The 20443-nt window shown below is 35.2% G+C and overlaps 1 protein-coding gene across 3 annotated transcripts in view; it reads left to right on the top strand.

The window, feature by feature from the left end:
• The window catches only part of LOC111147650 (ethylmalonyl-CoA decarboxylase 1), a 75793-nt gene that overhangs the window by 29258 nt on the left and 26092 nt on the right, over positions 1-20443 (top strand). For all 3 annotated transcript variants that reach the window (XM_022503846.1, XM_022503847.1, XM_022503844.1), the window contains exons 3-5: positions 1873-2015; positions 9137-9189; positions 10754-10834. In XM_022503846.1, the coding sequence (XP_022359554.1) occupies positions 1873-2015; positions 9137-9189; positions 10754-10834 (277 nt within the window). The remainder of the gene's footprint in view (positions 1-1872; positions 2016-9136; positions 9190-10753; positions 10835-20443) is intronic.

Genomic DNA, 20443 nt, shown 5'->3' with positions numbered 1-20443 from the left:
GTGACTCTTAATCTCACAAAACAAACTGAGGGTTGATGGGGGGAGGGATTTGGGGGGGGTAGGGTTATGGACATTGGGGAGGGTATGTGCTATGGTGAGTTCTGTGAAGTGTGTAAACCTGGCGATTCACAGACCTGTACCCCTGGGGATAAAAATATATTATATGTTTATAAAAAAAAAAAAGTATAATGTGAACATAAATGTGACCCACATATGTAAAATAAATTTCTAGTAGCCGTATTTTTAAAAAGTAAAATAAAAAAAGGAAACAGGAGAAATTATTTTTAATATACTTTATTTAACCCAGAATATTATAAAATATTTCTTTTGCTAAAGAATAAAACTAAATCTAAGCTGCTATAGAGAATAAAACCCAATTTTAATATTAGCTTAGGACAAGTAAAATTAGAAAGGTAAGACTGCTCTCAAAAATTAGACTAGAATAATAGTTTTAATTTACTGAGTAGATATAAATAATTTATATTAGTAAATAGTATTCAAATGTACCTAAATATTAATTTCATGGCTAATATTTAAACCAAATATGAACAGAGATGCTTTGATTTGGGTAATGGTGTTTGATCGAGTTAGCTGGGAGAAAATGAGTGAGCCGGCAACCCCACAGCCCTGGTTTGAAAATTACCCAACCAGGTAATCCATTAAGGTTCCTTCCAACTTTTATGCTTAGTTTACAAAGTTTAAAAAGATGAGTTCAAGATTAAGTACTGGTACAGATATCTCATACTCAAAATCAACATTACTTTTTTAGAAGCTTAACTATTAGGGATGATTGAAGAACCATATTTACTTATATAGATTTATTATTAGCCTAAATGAGCAGTGGTTTTGTTTTGTTTTGTTTTGTTTGTTTGTTTGTTTTTGTAAAGAGCTACTAGACTGTATAAATCTTTGGAGAGCAAGAACTATATTTCTAATTACATCCAGGACATCCTTGGGTAGGGCTACTATTTTAATTAGGTCATAATTAGCCATTAGAAAGGATAGCTGCATTAGTTACTTGTGAATCGATAGCATTAACATTATTGTAATAAGAATTATAGTCCCTGCTATTTCCATTTTAAATTTGTCCATTATAAAGAAACTCCAGTACAATTTTGGGATGATACTAAGGTAAAAATTTAATCTGTAAATCATAGAATTGATAGTTGGTAGGTATCTTATTAACAGCCTGTAATGTACTTTCATAGCATGCCTTGGGTTAGAGCGTAGTTTGTCAACTCTGGAACAAGATGATATGTACTGTCCCTTTCCTGACCTAACATCCTTTTATAGTAGTTCTTAGTTGAGTAGAGTAGGAATCTTACCTTTGTTTTATGTACCATATACCCAATAGATTGTTAAGATCTCAGTCTTCTGGGGCAGTACTATATATCTGAGCTAGGAATATAGGCATCACTCTTGTTATAAGCTTGTTTATTTTATAATCCTTGTTGAGCTTGTTAACTAAGATAATGTATACTACTGTGAAGTCAGGTCTATATTTGGCTCTTACCTAAGAAATAATTTTTTCTTACCACCATACCCTTTATTCATTCCAATTTTCCTATTCCTAGGACAGGTATGATGTATTCTCATTTTCTGCCTAACCATGTATTTGTGTGATTTCTTAATTATGACAGTGAGAAAGAGAGAGAGGTTACTAACATATTGTAAACTTGAAAGCAGGGACTGTCAAGGATACCTCTTTGGTGTATACCCCATGGTACCACCACAACAGACATTTGAGAGACATTCAGTTCATATTTGTAAAATGTAGGATCTAAGAGTCCTATCTGACTCCTGATAGTTTCTAAATTATTTATCTTTTTCCAGTATCTTAGGTGCTTTGATTCCCCCTCATCTCTCTGGCAGGTGTTATGATGCTACAACTTCTGGAAAGAGTGATTGAATTGGAAAATTGGACAGAGGGGAAAGGTCTCATTGTCCATGGGGCAGAAAATACTTTCTCCTCAGGATCTGATTTGAATGCTGTGAAAGCATTAGCGACTCCAGAGGCAAGTATTTATATAAATTATGTACTAGATTCCATATGTTTATCAGATATCTGTGACTGAGATATTTATATTTTACATATGGTTAATATGATAGCTACTCTTTAAGAGCTTTCCGAGAATCAGAGGTTTTGGTTTTCTTCTCAAAGATGAGGTTGCAAATACTTTGAAATAGTGGGGGTGGGGGGGGGAGGGACAAAAATATGAGCAATCACTAAAGCCCATTAAAAGCAGCAAGAGTTTGAATTCTTTTAAGTGGAAGACCCTTAGCATCTCATGATGAGGAATTTTATATGAGGTACATATATAAAGTACCCAGCAAAGCTTTGGCACATAGTAGGCTTCAGTAAATGGTAACAGTTAAAACATTTGCTTCTGAATTATCCTGAAAGAAAAGGAATCCTAATTATCTTCCATGATTAATTGTCTTCCATTATCCTCCAAGGAACCTAGGAACTTCCACTCATATACCCAAGGCAAAAAAAAGAAGGGAAGAAAAAGGAAAAAAATAGAAGTATTCATAGCCATTTAATTATAGGTGTGGGATGTATATATGTAATAAGGTTTAAATGGTACTCCATAAGTCGTACTGACCTATATAGTATATAATCTGTATTTACATAAAATTGTGAGGAAAGCGCTCTCTTTTGGTAATTTTGATAGACTTGGATTTGAACTCTGGTTTCAATGCCTTCTGGGTAAGTGATTGGGCAAATCACTTAATCTTCTAAGTCTTATTTTCCTAATCTAGAAATGAGAATTCTGTATTTCATAGAGCTATTGTGAGGATTATAGCTATTCACAATGCTATAATGTATATAAAATGCATACTAGGATAGTGTCTGAAAAAGTTAGCTCTTATTTTTATTTCAAAGATGTAAGTATTAATAAACATTATCCAGGGGATGATCCATTGTAGCACCACTAGACTTAAAATTTGCTCTGTGTTCAGATGATTAGAGCATTAAGCTGCAGATTTGACTATATGAATTTTTGCCCAAGGTCATCTCAGAATTAGATATATGACCTGCAAGTTATTTGATTATAATTTTTCATCTCTGGAATTATTGAATTCCTAGGTACCTTACTTTGTTCATAAAAGATACTGGATAGATATAATGATATTATTATAATAGTATTGCTGTTATAATATGATTATTATATGAGATTATTTTGGGTCTGATGTAAGTCGGGTAGGAAAATACCCTAAAAAAGTGAAAGGTTATTTTGCTTTCTTCTAGTTAAAAGGTTGTTTCTGTCTCTTTAGATCATATGGCCAGGATTTTTTATTTTGTATACATGTAAAAGCTAGAAGTAGAATCATGCTGATTTCTATATGCCTGTGAAAGAACCATGAATATGTGTAAAACTGAGATTTAAAATGGCCTCAGGACTTTTGAGCTTCACGCATCTGTATGAGTTGCAGCTGCATGTATCAATGCATCTGCCCCACACAGCTGAGGTACTCTGAGACTCTTAACATTGAGTTATGAGCATCCTTTCTCTAAGTGAAGCTTTTCTTTATCTAATACACTTACTCTTTGTTATTGCAGATGTATCACTAGCATTTGCTTATATGGTGAATTTGCTTTTCTGAGGATGATGAGATAATTAGAATAGATGATGATTCTAGTAATTGGATTACAGTCCCTTCTGATTATAATAAGATATTTGAACGTGATTATTAAATGGCTTTTTTTGAAAAAGATAATTATGTTGATGTTTTTGCCAGTGTATTTTTTCAAAGTTTAAAAAATATTTTATTAGTGAAAATTACCTAATATAAATAGAAGTAAATACAGTGAAACCCTGATAGACTCATAATAGCATTAGTAACCATCAACATTTTATTATATTTATCAGTCTACTTTTTTAAAAATGTAGCTGGTATCTTAAGAAGTTGGTTTCATTTTGTTATTTTTTGTTTTATGAGTAGAAAAAAGAGCTTCAACTGTCCCTATTAGGCAATTAATCCGTGGTTGAAAACATTGAGGCAAGGAGTTGGATTAGCATAATACACACATTAGCCCTGGAAAGTTATGGGACAAAGAAAAGAATAAAATAGAAAAAAAAAAATCTAATGCATTAACCCCATTGTAAGAGTTGGATTTGATGCTACAGATGTTTTGTAGACTATCAGAAGTCTTTTTTCAGAAGGCAGAAATCATCAAAATCCAGTTATAATCTTCAAGATAAGGGAAAACAAACCTACTTATTCTGCAGTGAATGGGTATAATTCCTCAAGGAAAAGTCTGGCGTTTTAGAAACCTTTAGATTCTTAATCTAGAGCTTAAAGGTAGTATTTTTCCTTGGCTCCCTGACCTTTCAGTTACTTTTCTGCCAATCTGTTGGCCCTTATTTCTCTGTTGCTTAAATTTCTATAGTGACCTCAAATGAAGTGCTCATCTGACTTCTTTGCTTTTGCTACTACTGTTGTACAGTTTTATTTTAGCCTCATTAATTTATAGACAAATTATTCTAATTTTCTCTAAACCCTCCCATGTATTTTGAGGAAATTAATAAATCCATACAACAGGCACTTAGGGAAAAAAGAGAAAGGCTCATTTATGGTTCTAAGACAAGTAAGATACTTTTATAGGCTGAGCATTTTTCCACTCAGGATAAATCTGGCTCAGAGTAAATAAAATGTCAGTAGTTCCTTTTGACAATTTGGGCTGAGCATTGTGCTTCCCATCTTTGTCATACAAATAAGAGCTGGAGGAGTAGGTTTGGGCCTCAGGGTATCATTTAGCTGGATGAAAATATCACTGTCTGCAGCAGTTCTTAAAACCTTTTTTTGTTACTTTCCAGCTCCCAGCCTTCTTTCATCAGAGCAGATCTAGCTTTTCATTGCTTCCTTTTTTTCAACTTACTCTATCTTAAGCTGGGTTTTATCTCTCATTGGCTTATTTTCTTCCTACAGCCCAGGAAAGGGCCCGAGCATTTAACCATTTTTGGCCCAGTAGGTTTGGGGGACAAATCTGATCTTTTTTCTTCCTAGGTCATGTCTGCTAGTACAGTGTAATCTCTACTTTATGAAACATTTAAAGCCAAAGCATATTCATTGTCTGATTGTCAGTGCAATTACTAATATTAATAATAGCATTATTAATAATATTAGTGCTGGATAATATTTATGATAGATAGATAATAGATAATATTAGTGCTAGATAACACTTCTTGTTCTATTACTATATATCAGACACTAAGTTCTTTACGTGTCAGATTTATTTAATCACTACTAACTACCCTAATGAGATAGGTACTATTATTATAGGTGAGGAGACTAAAGCACAGAGTCATTAGGCATCATGCTCAGAGCCAAACTAGCTAGTAAGTAGTAAAGCCCAGATTCAACCTAGGCATTTTAGCTCTAGAGTCTGTATTGTTAACAAATTATTCTGTACTGCTTTTAAACATTTTTAGTGTAACTTATCTTTTGAATGAGATTTTTTTTTCCTTTCTCTCTTTTTTTGAGGATTTTATTTGTCAGGGACAGTGAGCACAAACAGAGACAGAAGTAGGTTCCCTGCTGAGCAGGGAGCCTGATGTGGGACTCATCCCAGGACCCTGGGATCATGACCTGAGCTGAAGGCAGACACTTAACCAACTGAGCCACGCAGGCACCCTTGGATAAGAATTATAAGAGGATACGGTCTAATACCTGCTTCACTTTCATTTCTACCAATTCTAGATGCTTCTGCCAGAATTTTAAGTACTCTAAATCTAGTATAATAGAAAATAAGCCTATTAAAATTAATTTATTGAGATAATTTAACAGGCTTTATTGTACAGATTTTTTAAAAGATTTTATTTATTTATTTTAGAGAGAGAGCACGAGCATGAGCAGGGGGCGAGGTAGAGGGAGAGGATAGAGAGAATCTTTTTTTTTTTTTTAATTTTTATTTTTTAAATTTTTCCAGTGTTCCAAGATTTATTGTTTATGCACCACACTAGTGCTCCATGCAATAAGTGCCCTCCTTAATATCCACCACCAGGTTCACCCATCACCTCCACCCCCCTCCCTTCTAAAACCCTCAGTTTGTTTCTCAGAGTCCACAGTCTCTCGTGGTTTGTCTCTCCCTCTGATTTACCCCAATTCACTTTTCCTTTCCTTCTCCTAATGTCCTCCATGTTATTCCTTATCTCCACAAGTAAGTGAAGCCATATCATAATTGACTTTCTCTGCTTGACTTATTTCACTCAGCATAAGAGGAGAGAGAGAATCTTAAGTGGATACTTTGCTGAGCTCGGAGCCTGCTGCAAGGCTCTATCTCAACACCCTGAGATCATGACCTGAGCCAAAATCACACAAGTTGGATGTTCAACTGACCGAGCCACCCAGGCACCCCTATTGCATAGATTTATTTTTTTTAAGATTTTATTTATTTATTTGACAGAGAGAGAGCACAAGCAGAGGGAGAGGGAAAAACTCCTCCTTGATGAGCAGGGAGCCTGATGAGCCTGAAGCGGGGCTCGATCCCAGAACCCCAGGATCATTACCCAAGCTGAAGGCAGATGCCCAACTAAGCCACTGAGGTGCCCCTCTACTCTATAGATTTTTTTTTTTTTTTAAAGATTTTATTTATTTATTTGACGGGGAGAGAGAGAGAGAGATCACAAGTAGGCAGAGATGCAGGCAGAGAGAGAGGAGGAAGCAGGCTCCCTGCCGAGCAGAGAGCCCGATGCGGGGCTCGATCCCAGGACCCTGAGATCATGACCTGGGCCGAAGGCAGAGGCTTAATCCACTGAGCCACCCAGGCGCCCCTACTCTATAGATTTTAATGGACTATAAATCAGTCTAGTTTTAAACCTTCTAGCTCTTTGTGCTTGTGTTAATTTTCTTTTCAATTTATAATATAGAATGACCTTTGTGATAAAGGCTTTCAGTTAGGAAGTTTATATTTATGTTGGTTTTTTACCTTTCATTGAGTACATTTGTTTTCTAGAATAACATAGTTTTCCATCTAAAATTCATCTGATTCATTTAGCTTCAAAAGCAAATATACGCAAAAAATTGCATTAGCTTCTGAGGATAAAGAAGGCATTTTGTCAGCTTCTAGAGGCTTACTGTGTAGACCTAGCAAATGTCATCTTCCCTTCCCCTCTGTAAAGCTTTCCCAACTACCCTGACCCAACTGAAATGAATTTCTTCTATTTGGCACTCTTCTCAGTTTGTTAAAGCATTTCTTAAAATACCTTGTGTAATATAATATACTTTGATGCAGTATAGTTAGGAAATGCATTCCTAGTTAGGAAACAAGGCTGTTGTCGTAGGCTGTTAAGTAGGAGTAACATAAGTCTGAGCTAGGGTAGCAGCAGTGCAAATAGAAAAAGAAGGGATTTATTTTGGAAATACTTCGAAAGACTTGGTAAATAATTGGAAGTGAACTGTAAAACAGAAGAATAAAAGAAAATACTAAAATTCTGAGCCTTATTGACTAGAAGTTCCTTTTTTTCTTTTTTTTAAATAAACTCAGAACTCACATTTATGTGATCATTTACAGAGTATCTAGGTACATTTTCATCTTTCCAACCATCATTTAAGTCAAATAGAACAAGTATTTTTTATTTGTCATTCCTTCCTTTTAGATGAGGAAACTCAGTTCAATTAAGACTTGCTCCAGTTCATGTTATTATTAAGCAGTAGCTCTAGGATCCAAACTCAGCTCTTTCCACTCCCATTTGATTTTGCCATGCTGAATTTGATGTCTTGGCAGAATGTGAGATTTCTAGGAGGTTTTGGGAGTCTGCATGAAACAAGAGTTGAAGCAATGGGGATGGATGAGACTTCCAAGGAAGAATTTGTAGGTAAAGAAGAGAAAGAGAATCATGGATTGGATTTTGGGGAATACATGAATTTACAGGTATTAAATTACTTATTTAGCTAAAAAAGAAGAGGCAAAGAAGAAAACTGGATAGGAACAATCCAAGAAATAGGAAGATAATCAAAAGTGGAAAGTATAGCTAGAAACTATAAGAGGCTTTCAAAATACAGAAACTGTTCAAAGCAAGATACCCATGTTATAGAGACAGGAGGATAAGGATAAGGAAAAGTCATTTAACAAATAGAAGATTATTTGAAACCTTTGAGGGGAGTCTTTTGAGGGAAGGCTGAAGACTAGATTACACTAGGTTAAAAGACATATGTGAGTTACAAAAGAAGAGGCAGTAAGTTTAGACTACAGTTGACCCTTGGACAATGCAGGGGTTAGGGCCCCTGACCCTGTGCAGTTGAAAATCTACGTATAACTTTTGACTACCCAATAACTTAACTTCTCATAGTTTACTGTTGAGTGAAGCCTTACCAATAACATAAACAGTTGATTAACACATATTTTGTATGTTATATATATTATATACTATATTATTACAATAAAGTAAGCTACAGGAAAAAAAAGTTATTAAGAGGGTGCCTGGGTGGCTCAGTGGGTTAAAGCCTCTGCTTTTGGCTCAGGTCATGATCCCAGTGTCCTGGGATCGAGCCCCGCATCGGGCTCTCTGCTTAGCAGGGAGCCTGCTTCCTCCTCTCTCTCTGTCTGCCTCTGCCTACTTGTGATCTCTCTCTGTCAAATAAATAAATAAAATCTTTAAAAAAAAAAGTTATTAAGAAAATCATAAGGAAGAAAATACACATTCACACATTCACCATATTCACAGTCCTGTACTATAAAAAGTCCATATGTAAGTAGATCCATGCCATTGAAACCTGTGTTGTTCAAGGGTCAACTGTACTTTTAAGAAATTTGTTTTTCATATTTTTATATTCTTAGGGAATCAGAATTTGGGATAATAAATGGGTGCATCTTATGTCTCTTTCTCCCACTTACCCTGAGTAGAACTTCACACTCTTCTGCTGTATGTGATCTGACTCACATGAGAAAGTCTTTGCTAATAACCTCATGTAGAGCTGAGCTCAAGGGGTCCTAAGAGGGCAACAAAATCTAATACTGCATCATTTGTATTTCTGACAGCATCAAAGAGTTTTAAGTGAAAACCTCATTTAAAAAAAAGTTGTGTCTATTTTTGGCTTCATTACTTTCTAAATCCTGAAAAAAATTGAAAAATTTCTTATATAATATACTTGTATTATACTTTGTGTTTATGCTTATTCTTTTTTAAAGGATGGACTGGCCTTATGTATGTTCATGCAGAACACCTTAACAAGATTGATGAGGTAATGTATCTTCTTTTTAAAATATGAAATCTAAAAAAACGAAAAGAGCTCTTCATTATTCTGTTTTACACCAGTTAAAAAATACCTGCTTTTCAAATTATATTTATTTTAATGATGAACTATTTATTTGTGCTATCTAGAATAGTCATTTTAAACAATTTTTTTTTTTTAAGATTTTATTTATTGATTTGACAGAGATCACAAGTAGACAGAGAGGCAGGCAGAGAGAGAGAGAGAGAGAGAGAGAGAGAGAGAAGCAGGCTCCCTGCCGAGCAGAGAGCCCAATGTGGGACTCGATCCCAGGACCCTGAGATCACGACCCGAGCCGAAGGCAGCGGCTTAACCCATTGAGCCACCCAGGCGCCCCTATCTAGAATAGTCATTTAATTAAATATTAGTGAAGTATGCATAGGTATTTAAAGGTTAAGAGAAGGGAGAGATAAAAAAATTTTTGACGTAGCACTTTTCCTAAAGAGCTTATAAAGTTATAAAAACTAAGATTCCATATTATTTAGCATACTTACTAGTTGTCTAGATGGCCATCACTTTATTTTTGGTGCTCTTCATATGTGAGAGATTAGAAAGAGTAATGGAATCAAAACATTATTCTAAAATACTTTTCTTCATTGCTTTAGTTCCTCTTCACCTTCCTTTCCCTATTAAACTTGACTTTTTCTTATATAAATCTTAAGGTTTTTTTGATCCCTTTTATTTGGAAGCAGAATGTGTTAATATATTTTCCATTACTTTAGGTGTGCAGCTTTGCAATTAGTTAGAACCTACAAAATATTCCATACTTTCAAAGCATATGGATTTACCTTGTAATACTCACACACTCCTCCAAAGTGGGTCTTTGCAGACAGGAAAGGTGAAAAGATTTATTTTTACCACAGACCCATTCCTTTATATAGTCTTAGTTTATCGATCATTTCAATAGGTAATAAAAAAAAAAGGCGTTTGGTAGGAATCTTTATAATAACACAGTTTTGGAGCTCAGTCTTCTCTACCACATTTCCTCCCTTTGGATATAGCCTTAATTTTGCCATCTAACGTGACATCAATGAAAATGGAGTAAGATAAGATCACATTGAATTATTCTTGATTGCCAGTGCCTGAGGAGTTGTAGGAGCTGTATATTACATAGAAAACATTCATTTATTTAGGAGAAAGTTACAATATATAGTTAAAAAATGCAGTTAGTAATATATAAAAATATATGTAAGGTATATATTTCATATAGTACTTATAATATATACTTTATATATTTTATGTATATTCATATATAAAAATATAGTTCATAGTTTAAAAATAATGATTCAGGGAGGCAGTTTGATAAACTTACATAGCATTTAGTATGAATTATTATATCTTAAGAATTACACTGTTTTATTCCTCACGGTACACACAGTCAGGGTTCCACTATCCTTTGAGGTATGTTTGTTATTATGAACACAGTTCAATAATTTTGTTTCTACTGCATCCCAAGTTTTTTTAGAGTAATATTTCTAATATTGAAAGGAAAAGTATTAACATCCATTTTTTCCTTTTTTCCTTCAATAAACAGACTCCCTTTAATAAGTGTTGCGCTGATTCAAGGTTGGGCATTGGGTGGAGGAGCAGAAGTTACTACAGCATGTGATTTCAGGTAAGGTGAAAATCGCTTTACTCCTTCCACAAATATAATCAACATGCTCAAACTTATTTTTTGCTCGAATATAAATATTAGTTATATTCTTTTTTTTTTTTAAGATTTTATTTATTTGACAGAGAGATCGCAAGTAGGCAGAGAGGCAGGCAGAGAGAGAGGGGGAAACAGTCTCCCTGCTGAGCAGAGAGCCCGATGTGGGGCTCGATCCCAGGACCCTGAGATCATGACCTGAGCCAAAGGCAGAGGCTTTGACCCACTGAGCCACCCAGGTGCCCCATTAATTATATTCTTTTTTTTTTTTTTTTTAAAGATTTTATTTATTTACTTGACAGAGATCACAAGCAGGCAGAGAGGCAGGCAGAGAGAGAGGAGGAAGCAGGCTCCCTGCTGAGCAGAGAGCCCAATGCGGGGCTCGATCCTAGGACCCTGAGATCATGACCTGAGCCGAAGGCAGTGGCCTAACCCACTGAGCCACCCAGGCGCCCCTACCCATTAATTATATTCTTAAACAGGATGAACAGTTAGTGAGTATTTTCTTCTTACCAATTTTTTTTTTAATTTAAATTCAGTTAATTGACATATATTATTTGTTTCAGAGGTACAGGTCTGTGATGCATCAGTCTTATATAATATCTAGTGCTCATTACAACACATTCCCTCCCCAGTGTCCATCACCCAGTTACCCCATCCTCCCCCATTCTCCTACCCCTTCCCCTCCAGATGAATACAGAAGAGTATTATAAATGTATTTTCTCTTCCTTATGGTTTCTTTCTTTTTTTTAAGATTTTATTTATTTTATTTATTTTTTTTAATTTATTTTTTTTTAAAGATTTTATTTATTTATTTGACAGAGAGAGACCACAAGCAGGCAGAGAGGCAGGCAGAGAGAGAGGAGGAAGCAGGCTCCCCACCGAGCAGAGAGCCCGATGCGGGGCTCAATCCCAGGACCCCGAGATCATGACCTGAGCCGAAGGCAGCGGCTTAACCCACTGAGCCACCCAGGCACTCCAAGATTTTATTTATTTTAGGGAGAGAAGGAGAGAATGACCAAGGGTAGGGGCAGAGGGAGAGGGAGAGAGAGCATCCCAAGCAGACTCTACACTAAGTGCAGAGCCTGAAGCAGGGCTTGATCCCAGGACCCTGAGGTCATGACCTGAGCCAAAAATCAAGAGTCGGATGCTTAACCAACTGAGCCACCCAGGAGCCTCTCTTCCTTATGGTTTTCTTAATAACATTTTTTTCCCCCTCTGACTTACTTTATTGTAAGAATACAGTACATAATACATGTAACATACAAAATATGTGTTAATTTGCTGTTTATGTTATCAGTAAGGCTTTTGGTTGACAGTAGGCTGTTAATAGTTAAGTTTTGGGAAGTCAGAAGTTCTGTGCAGATTTTTGACTGCATGGTTGCTAAGTGCCCCTAAACCCCATACTGTTCATGGGTCAACTGTATTTGACTTTATTTATTTTTTTTTATTTTTTATTGTTTTTATTAACATATAATGTGTTATTTGCCCCGGGGTACAGGTCTGTGAATCATCAGGCTTACACACTTCACAGCACTCACCATAGCACATACCCTTCCCAATGTCCATAACCCAGCCACCCTATCCCTACCCTCCCATCCCCCAGCAACCCTGTTTGTTTTGTGAGATTGAGTCTTTTATGGTTTGTCTCCCTCCCGATTGTATTTGACTTTAAATAACTATATAAGTCTCAGTTTCTTTATAAAATAGAAATAATCTCTGCTAAATGTTTATAAATGTTTATAAATATAAATAATCTAATGGATATGTGGATACTTAGCATAACACTTAACCAGGGTACACACTGATGCGCACACGATATTGATTAGAGTCTTAAGATTACCTTACGACTCTTACACTTTTACAGAAATGCCAGTGTGGTAATATTTTGGCATAGTTTTAAACTTATTTTTATTTTATTTTTTAGAGAGAGGGAGAGCACACAATTTGGTGGGGAGGGGCAGATGGAGAGGGAGAGAGAGAATCTCAAGCAGGCTACACAAAGCGGGGCTTGATCCCAGAACCCTGAGATCATGACCTGAGCCAAAATCAAGAGATGGGTGTTTAACCAACTCAGCCATGCAGGTGACCTGGTATAGTTTTAAACTTATTAATTCTCCTTTCACTGGAGATGATTTTCAACCTTAAGGCTAATCCTGGCCTCACTCCTTTTTTCCTATTCATCATACACTTGAGCTTGGAAGGAGAATGTTGGAGCATACATTAAGAGGGGACTTTCAGTGTTTAAAATTCTGACTCTCCCTTTCAGATACTAAAGGAAAAAGCCATTCCTTTCTGGCATGTAGGGCAGTAGACTAGAGGAAAAATAGCTGATTAATTCAGCATTTTCATTCCCTTTCAGCTCTGTTTCTTTGAATCACAAACTTTCATGTTTCTCAAAGTTCAGATTATCAAAGTATATAAGCTAAATCTTGTAATCTATGCATTGTACTAAAATGCTATGAAAATAGTCATGGTGATATAAAAGATACCCATAAAAAAAAAGAGGAAAACCTATAATTAAGAATGCTTAAAGGTGTATATTACTTAATCAAAGACTTCTCTCTTCTAGCCTTCATTTTAACAAGTCTTAAATCGCTTTTATCATAGTATAATTTACATTCTGTACTGTGTAACCACCTCCACAGTCAAGATAGAGAACATTTTTATCAACTCCACATGTTTGCATGTACTGTTGCCCAAGCAATTCCCACCTTAATCCAAGGCAAACACCGATCACTTTTTCACTCTAAATAAGATTTGGCGGGGGGTGGCGTGCCTGGGTGGCTCAGTGAATTAAAGCCTCTGCCTTTGGCTCAGGTCGTGATCCCAGAGTCCTGGGATCAAGCCCCACATTGGGCTCTTTGCTCGGCAGGAAGCCTGCTTCCCTTTCTCTCTGCCTGTCTCTCTGCCTATTTGTGATCTCCCTCTCTCTCTGTCAAATAAAAAAGAAAAAAAAATTTTAATTTGGTTTTTTTGGTTTATTTTTCGCTTTTTCTTTTATAAATAGATTCGTTCAGTATATACTTGTGTGTGTGTGTCTGGCTTCTTTCATTCAGTGTAATTATTTTGAGTTGCGTCAGTGTTGTACCATGCATCACTACCTCATTCCTTTTTAATGTTGAGAAGTTTTTTTTGTGTGGATATACTACAATTTGTTTTCGAGATTCATAAGTGTTATTCCATATATCAGCGGTTTGTTCATTTTGTTTCTCAGTGGTATGCCTTTCTATGCATATTACATATTTTTATATATTATGGATAAAGTCCTTTTATGTAAGTCAAATATGTAACTTTTTTTGTCAAATATAAGTATTGTGAACATTCAGCCTTTTTATTTTGGGTCTTTTGAAGAGTAGAGTTTTTTAAAAAACATTTTTAGCTTTTCCATTTGTATTAATTATGGAATTATGAAAAACTTGTAGAATTTACACAAATAATTCCTATATACCTTTCACTCATTTCCCCAAATGTTAATATCATACATAACCACAGTATAATTATCAAATCAAGAAATTAATATTGTTACAGAACTTTTAACTAATTGAAAGACCTTATTCAAATTTTTTCAGTTGTCATACTAATGTCTTTTTTCTAATCCAGGATCTAATCCGGAATCTATTGTTTATATAGTCATCCAGCTTTCTTATGATTAATATTTCTGTGGTATATCTTTTTCTGTCCTTTCATTTTAACCTATGCTGTATTTTTTAAAGGTAATTCTAGTTAGTAGACAGTACATATTTGGGTGTTGCTTTTTTTTTCCAGTCTCATAATCTCTGCCTTTTAATTGGAGTGCTTATACCATTTATATTCTTCATTATTGATATAATAGGGTTTAAACCTATCATCTTAGTCTTTGTTTTCTATTTGTCCCATCTATTGTTTATTCTTTCTTACTTTTTCTTCCTGCCTCTTTCTAGATTATTTTTTATGATCTCATTTTATCTCTAATATTGACTATACCTGTTTGTGTTATATGTAAAAATGTATTTTTTTCTAGTAATACATTTATATATAAACAAATATTTAAATAGTAGTGTGAATTTGTTATGTATATTAACATATATTTTTATGTATTTATTACATATATTACTATATACAGGCACACCTTAGAGATTCTACAGGTTTGGTTCCATCTATCACAATAAAACAAATATTGCAGTAAAGCTCATCAAATGAATTTTTCATTTCCCAGTACATGTAAAAGTTATATTTACATTGTTTTGTAGTCTGTTGTGTGCAATAGCATTATGTCTGAAAAAACAATGTACATACCTTAATTAAAAAGTACTTTATTGCTAAAAATTGGCTAACCATCATCTGAACTTAAGTGAGTTGTGATCTTTTCACTGGTGGAGGGTTTTGCCTCAGTGTTGATATTGGATGAATGAATAGGGTGGTGATTGGCTGAAGGTTGGGGTGGCTGTGGCAGTTTCTTAAAATAAGACAACAGTGAAGCTCACTTCACTGATGGACTTTTTCTTTCATGAACAATTTCTCTGTAGTATGCGATGCTATTTGATAGCCTTTTCTTTTTTTTTTTGAGGAAACAGTGCCGTTTATTTATTTAGTTAGTTAGTTGGTTGGTTCAGTTAGCCACCATATCGTACATCATTAGTTTTTGATGTAGTGTTAAATGATTCATTAGTTGTGTATAACACCCAGTTCTCATCACAAAACAAGCCCTCCTTAATACCTATCACCTGGCTACCCCTCCATCTCCCTCCCCTCTTAGACCCACAGTTTGTTTCCCCAAGTCCATAGTCTTCTCATGGTTTGTGTCCCTCTCTAATATCCCCACCTTCAGTTTTCACTCCCTTCCCCTATGGTCTTCTGTGCTATTCCTTATGTTCCATATATGGGTGAAACCATATGATAATTGTCTTTCTCTCCTTGACTTATTTCACTTAGCATAATCCCCTCCAGTTCCATCCATGTTGATGTGAATGGTAGGTATTCATTCTTTCTGATGGCTGAGTAATATTCCATTGTGTGTATATATATACATATACACCATATCTTCTTTAGTCTATCATCTGTTGAAGGGCATCTCGACTCCTTCCACAGTTTAGCTATTGTGGACATTGCTGCTGTGAACACTGGGATGCAGGTGCCCCTTCTCTTCACTATATCTGTAGTTTGATAGCATTTTACCCACAGAACTTTTTTCAAAATTGGAGTCAGTCCTCTCAGACTCTGCCGCAGCTTTATCAACTGAGTTTATGTAGTATTTTAAATCCTGATTTTCATTTCATATGCATATGCAGGTATACATTTATATATACATATACTTATGTGTATAAATACATTTATAATGTATAACTATATGCACACATATATGTTAATGTATTCTTGAGGTATTTAAGGAATAAGGAAGAAGAGCTGATTATTGATTATTAGAATTTGATGCTTGGAAAAAATATCTTAATTTAGATGGTGCAATATATTGTGTCATATGTGTTAAAAAATGAACAGACTTGGGATGCCTGGGTGGCTCAGTTGGTTAAGCAGCTGCCTTCGGCTCAGGTCATGATCCCAGCGTCCTGGGATCGAGTCCCACATCGGGCTCCTTGCTCATCAGGGAGCCTGCTTCTCCCTCTGCCTCTGCCTGCCATTCTATCTGCCTGTGCTTGCTCTCTCTCCCTCTCTCTCTCTGACAAATAAATAAATAAAATCTTTAAAAAAAAAATGAACAGACTTATAAAATTGAAGGTAAAAATGGAGAATCATTTAAATGCTTTTCTTCTGGTATGTGTGTGAAAGTGAGAATTAAACAGATTATTGAAACTCATACCAGTACATTAAAAAAAGGGCAACGTATCAGAGTGCCAGAGCCAAGATGACATACAATAATTTTGTAATCAAAACAAATCTAAAATGCTTTTGCAGCTAAAATGGAATTAATATATCTTTAGTTACTCAAAACTATTGCTTTGGCACATAAGAAAGCTTTAAAAAGGTAGTCAAAGGCTGAATCTCAAATTTGCACTCAGACCTATATCTCTGATACTGCTTTAGTTGTTTGAGTACTCAGGGATTTTAGTTGAGATTTGTTTATGCTTTTATTTTGTTTTTAAGTAATATTTAATGACTAAAAGTATTCTAAAATCATCCTTTCACATTCCTTTCTTTCAGAAAAGCTTACTACTCAGTATGTTTTTTATAACTTTTATGGTAATAGCCAAAGATATAAATAAGCATCTGTCTCATGTTTTTAATATATAACTCTCCCTCAATATATGTAGAAGGATATAATTTTATCTCTGGAGATATTATATTGGTCAATAATTTGTACTGAAATTTTAATTTTCTTTGTCAAGATTGTTCCCTTGAGCTATAAAGAAATTTGAATTACTAGAACTAACAGGATAAAATGTTAGTTACACATTTTCAAAGTTAGAGTTATGGTACAACAGTTTTAAATGTGATTTAATAAAATACCACACAAAATAAAATAATCTAGGTCTTCCTTTTTGTACTTTAATTTTAACAAGCATCAAGCCTTCATGAGTTTAATGTTTTCTGACCAGTCAGGAAACCAGGATTCATTTAATAAATAATCAAAATGCATTGAGTGTAAAACCGTAAGTTAGTAGGCTTTTCTAGAAGATAAGAGAAGGCACAAGACAGGCTTAACGCCTTGGAAACAGTTCTCTTTGATGCCCGCTTCTGAGTGGAGTCATCTGCTGCCCAGTCAAAACAAAATGCTGTGGTCCTCTTTAGATCACTAATCTTCATATTTAAGGGATATAGATCACTTCTGCCAATACAAGACTATTTCATTCAGTGAAAACTGGGTTTTTGTATGAATTTAAAAGTATATTAAATCTAAAGTATATATAAATACAATTTATAATATAAATTGTAAATTAATATTAAAAGTATATTCAAAAGCCAAGGAAGAAATTAAACCTAAAAGGCCAACTGCATTTATGAACTTACTTCATTTGAATCTGGTCTATTCCCCTGAAAATGTTTGCCTGTAAAATGGACATCCTGAATTCTAGCCATAATAATTCTGGGAGTGTATTCAGTAGCTCCAATAATCACTTTACTCCTTGAAAAAATCATTTTTCCTCACAAATTGTAGAAAAAATCACATGCATATGACTCTAGTCAATACTCAAATCAGTTTTGTTGTACTTATAGAACCAAAGGACACCATAGCAGTAATCAGGCTGAAGATGGGACTGGTAAAGGACAGATATCTTAGGCAACTCTTGACATTTATTGTGAGATATTTGAGTACTGTTACGTGTACTTTAAGTTACTTATTTCAAATATATTTTAAATTAATGGAAAAAGCAATGCTTTTTCTGTGGCTGTGGCAGTTTCTTAAAATAAGACTACAATCAAGTTTGGCACATCACTTCACTCTTCTTTTTATGAATTATTTCTCTTTGGCGCGCAAGGCTGTTTGATAGATGATTTTACCTACAGTAGAACTTCTTTCAAAATTGGAGTCAGTCCTCTCCAACCCTGCCACTGCTTTATCAACTAAGTTTGTGTGATACTCTGAGTCCTTTGTTGTCATTTCAGCTGTCTTTACAGCCTCTTCACAAAGGGTAGTTTCCATCACAAAAAACATTCTCTTTTCCTTTTTTTTTTTTTTTAAGATTTTCTTCAATTATTTGAGAGAGAGAAAGAGGACAACCTGGAGGGGAGAGGCAGAGGAGAAACAGACCCCTGCTAGCAGGGAGCCCAACGCAAGGCTCAATCCCTGGACCCTGGATCATGACCTGAGCTGAGCTACCCAGACACCCCTCAGAAACCATTTTCTTTGCTCATCCATAAGAAGCAACTCCTCATCTGTTCATCATTGAACATGAGATTGCAGCAATTCCGTCGTATCTTTAGGCTCCACTTCCAATTCTAGTTCTCTTGCTAATCCCACCACATTTGCAGTTACTTTCTCCACTGGAATCTTGAACCTCTCCAAAGTCATCCATGAGGGTTAGAATCAACTTTTTCCAAACTCCTGTTGATATTGACATTTTGACCTCTTCCCATGGATCATGAATGTTCTTTATGGCATCTAGAGTGGAGAATGCTTTCCAGGTTTTCAATTTGTCATGACCTATCAGAGGCATCACTATTTATGGCAGCTCTAGACTTTGGTGTTTCTTTAATAATAAGACTTGAAAGTCAAAATAATATCTTGATCCATAGGCTGTAGATGGATATTGTGTTAGTAGGTTTGAAGACAACATTAATCCCATACATCTTTGTCCGAGCTCTTGGATGACCAGTTCCATTTATCAGTGAGCAGTAATATTTTGAGAGGAATCTGTTTTTCAGAGTAGTAGATTTCAACAGTGGGTTTTGAAATACTCATTAAATTGTGTCATAAACAGATGTGCCATCAGTAAGGCTTTGTTGCTTCATTTGCAGAGCATAGACAGAGTACATTTCGTAGATTTAGCATAATTCTTAAGGCCTCTAAGATTTTTGGAATGGTAAATGAACATTGGCTTCAACTTAGAGTCACCAGCTACATTAGCCTCTAACAAGTCAGTCAGCCTGCCCTTTGAAGCCTTGAAGCTCTCTACCTATGAAAGTCCTACATGGTATCTTCTTCCAGTAGAAGGCTATTTCATCTACATTGAAAATGTGTTTAGTGTAGCCACCTTCATTAATTATCTTAGCTAGATCTTCTAACTTGCTATAGCTTCTACCTCAGTGCTTGATGCTTCATCTTGCACTTTTATGCTATAAAGATCGCTTCTTTCCTTAAACCTCATGAACCAGTCGGTGCTAGCTTTTATAGACTTTTCCTCTGCAGCTTCCTCCCCTCTCTCAGCTGTCCTAGAGTTGAAGAGAGTTAGACCCTTGCTTTGGATTAGGTTTAGATTTAAGGGAATGTTGTATTGGTTTGATCTCTATCGTGACCACTGAAACTTTGTATCAACAATAAGGCTGCTTTGCTGTCTTAACATTTGTGTTTTCAGTGGAGTAGCACTTTTAATTTCCTTTAAGAAATTTTCCTTTGCATTCACAAGTTGGCTAACTGCTATAAGAAGCCTAGCCTTCATCTTACCTCAGCTTTTGACATGCTTTTCTTAGTAAGCTTAATCATTTCTAGCTTTTGGTTTAAAAGGAGACACGAGACTCTTCCTTTCACTTGAACACTTTGAGGCCATTTCAGGACTGTTAATTAGCCTAATTTCAGTTTTTCTGTTAAAGAATAGGGAGGCCCAAGAGGAGGAGAGAGATGGGGAATGACCAGTGGGTGGATCAGTCAGATCACACATTTATCAGTTAAGTTTGTGGTCTTAATATGGGCATGGTTCATGGTACCTCAAAACAGTTACAATAGTAACATCACAAATCACTGATCACAGATTACCATAACAAATATAATAATGATGAAAAAGTTTGAAATATTATAAGAATTATCAAAATGCAACACGGAGAGATGAAGGCAGCAGACCTATCAGAAAAACAGAGCTGATAGGCTTGCTGGATGGCAGGTTTGCTCTCAAGCTTCAATTTTTAAAATCACAATATCTGCAAAGTGCAATAAAGCAAAGCACAATTAAATGAGGTATGCCTATATATAAATATATGTGTGTA

The sequence above is a fragment of the Enhydra lutris genome, unplaced genomic scaffold (genome assembly GCF_002288905.1).
Source record: "Enhydra lutris kenyoni isolate GAN:26980312 unplaced genomic scaffold, ASM228890v2 scaffoldscaffold17, whole genome shotgun sequence".
Lineage (NCBI taxonomy): Eukaryota > Metazoa > Chordata > Mammalia > Carnivora > Mustelidae > Enhydra > Enhydra lutris.
Note: the sequence above shows the minus strand (reverse complement) of the source record. Positions and strands in the feature narration are given on the sequence as shown.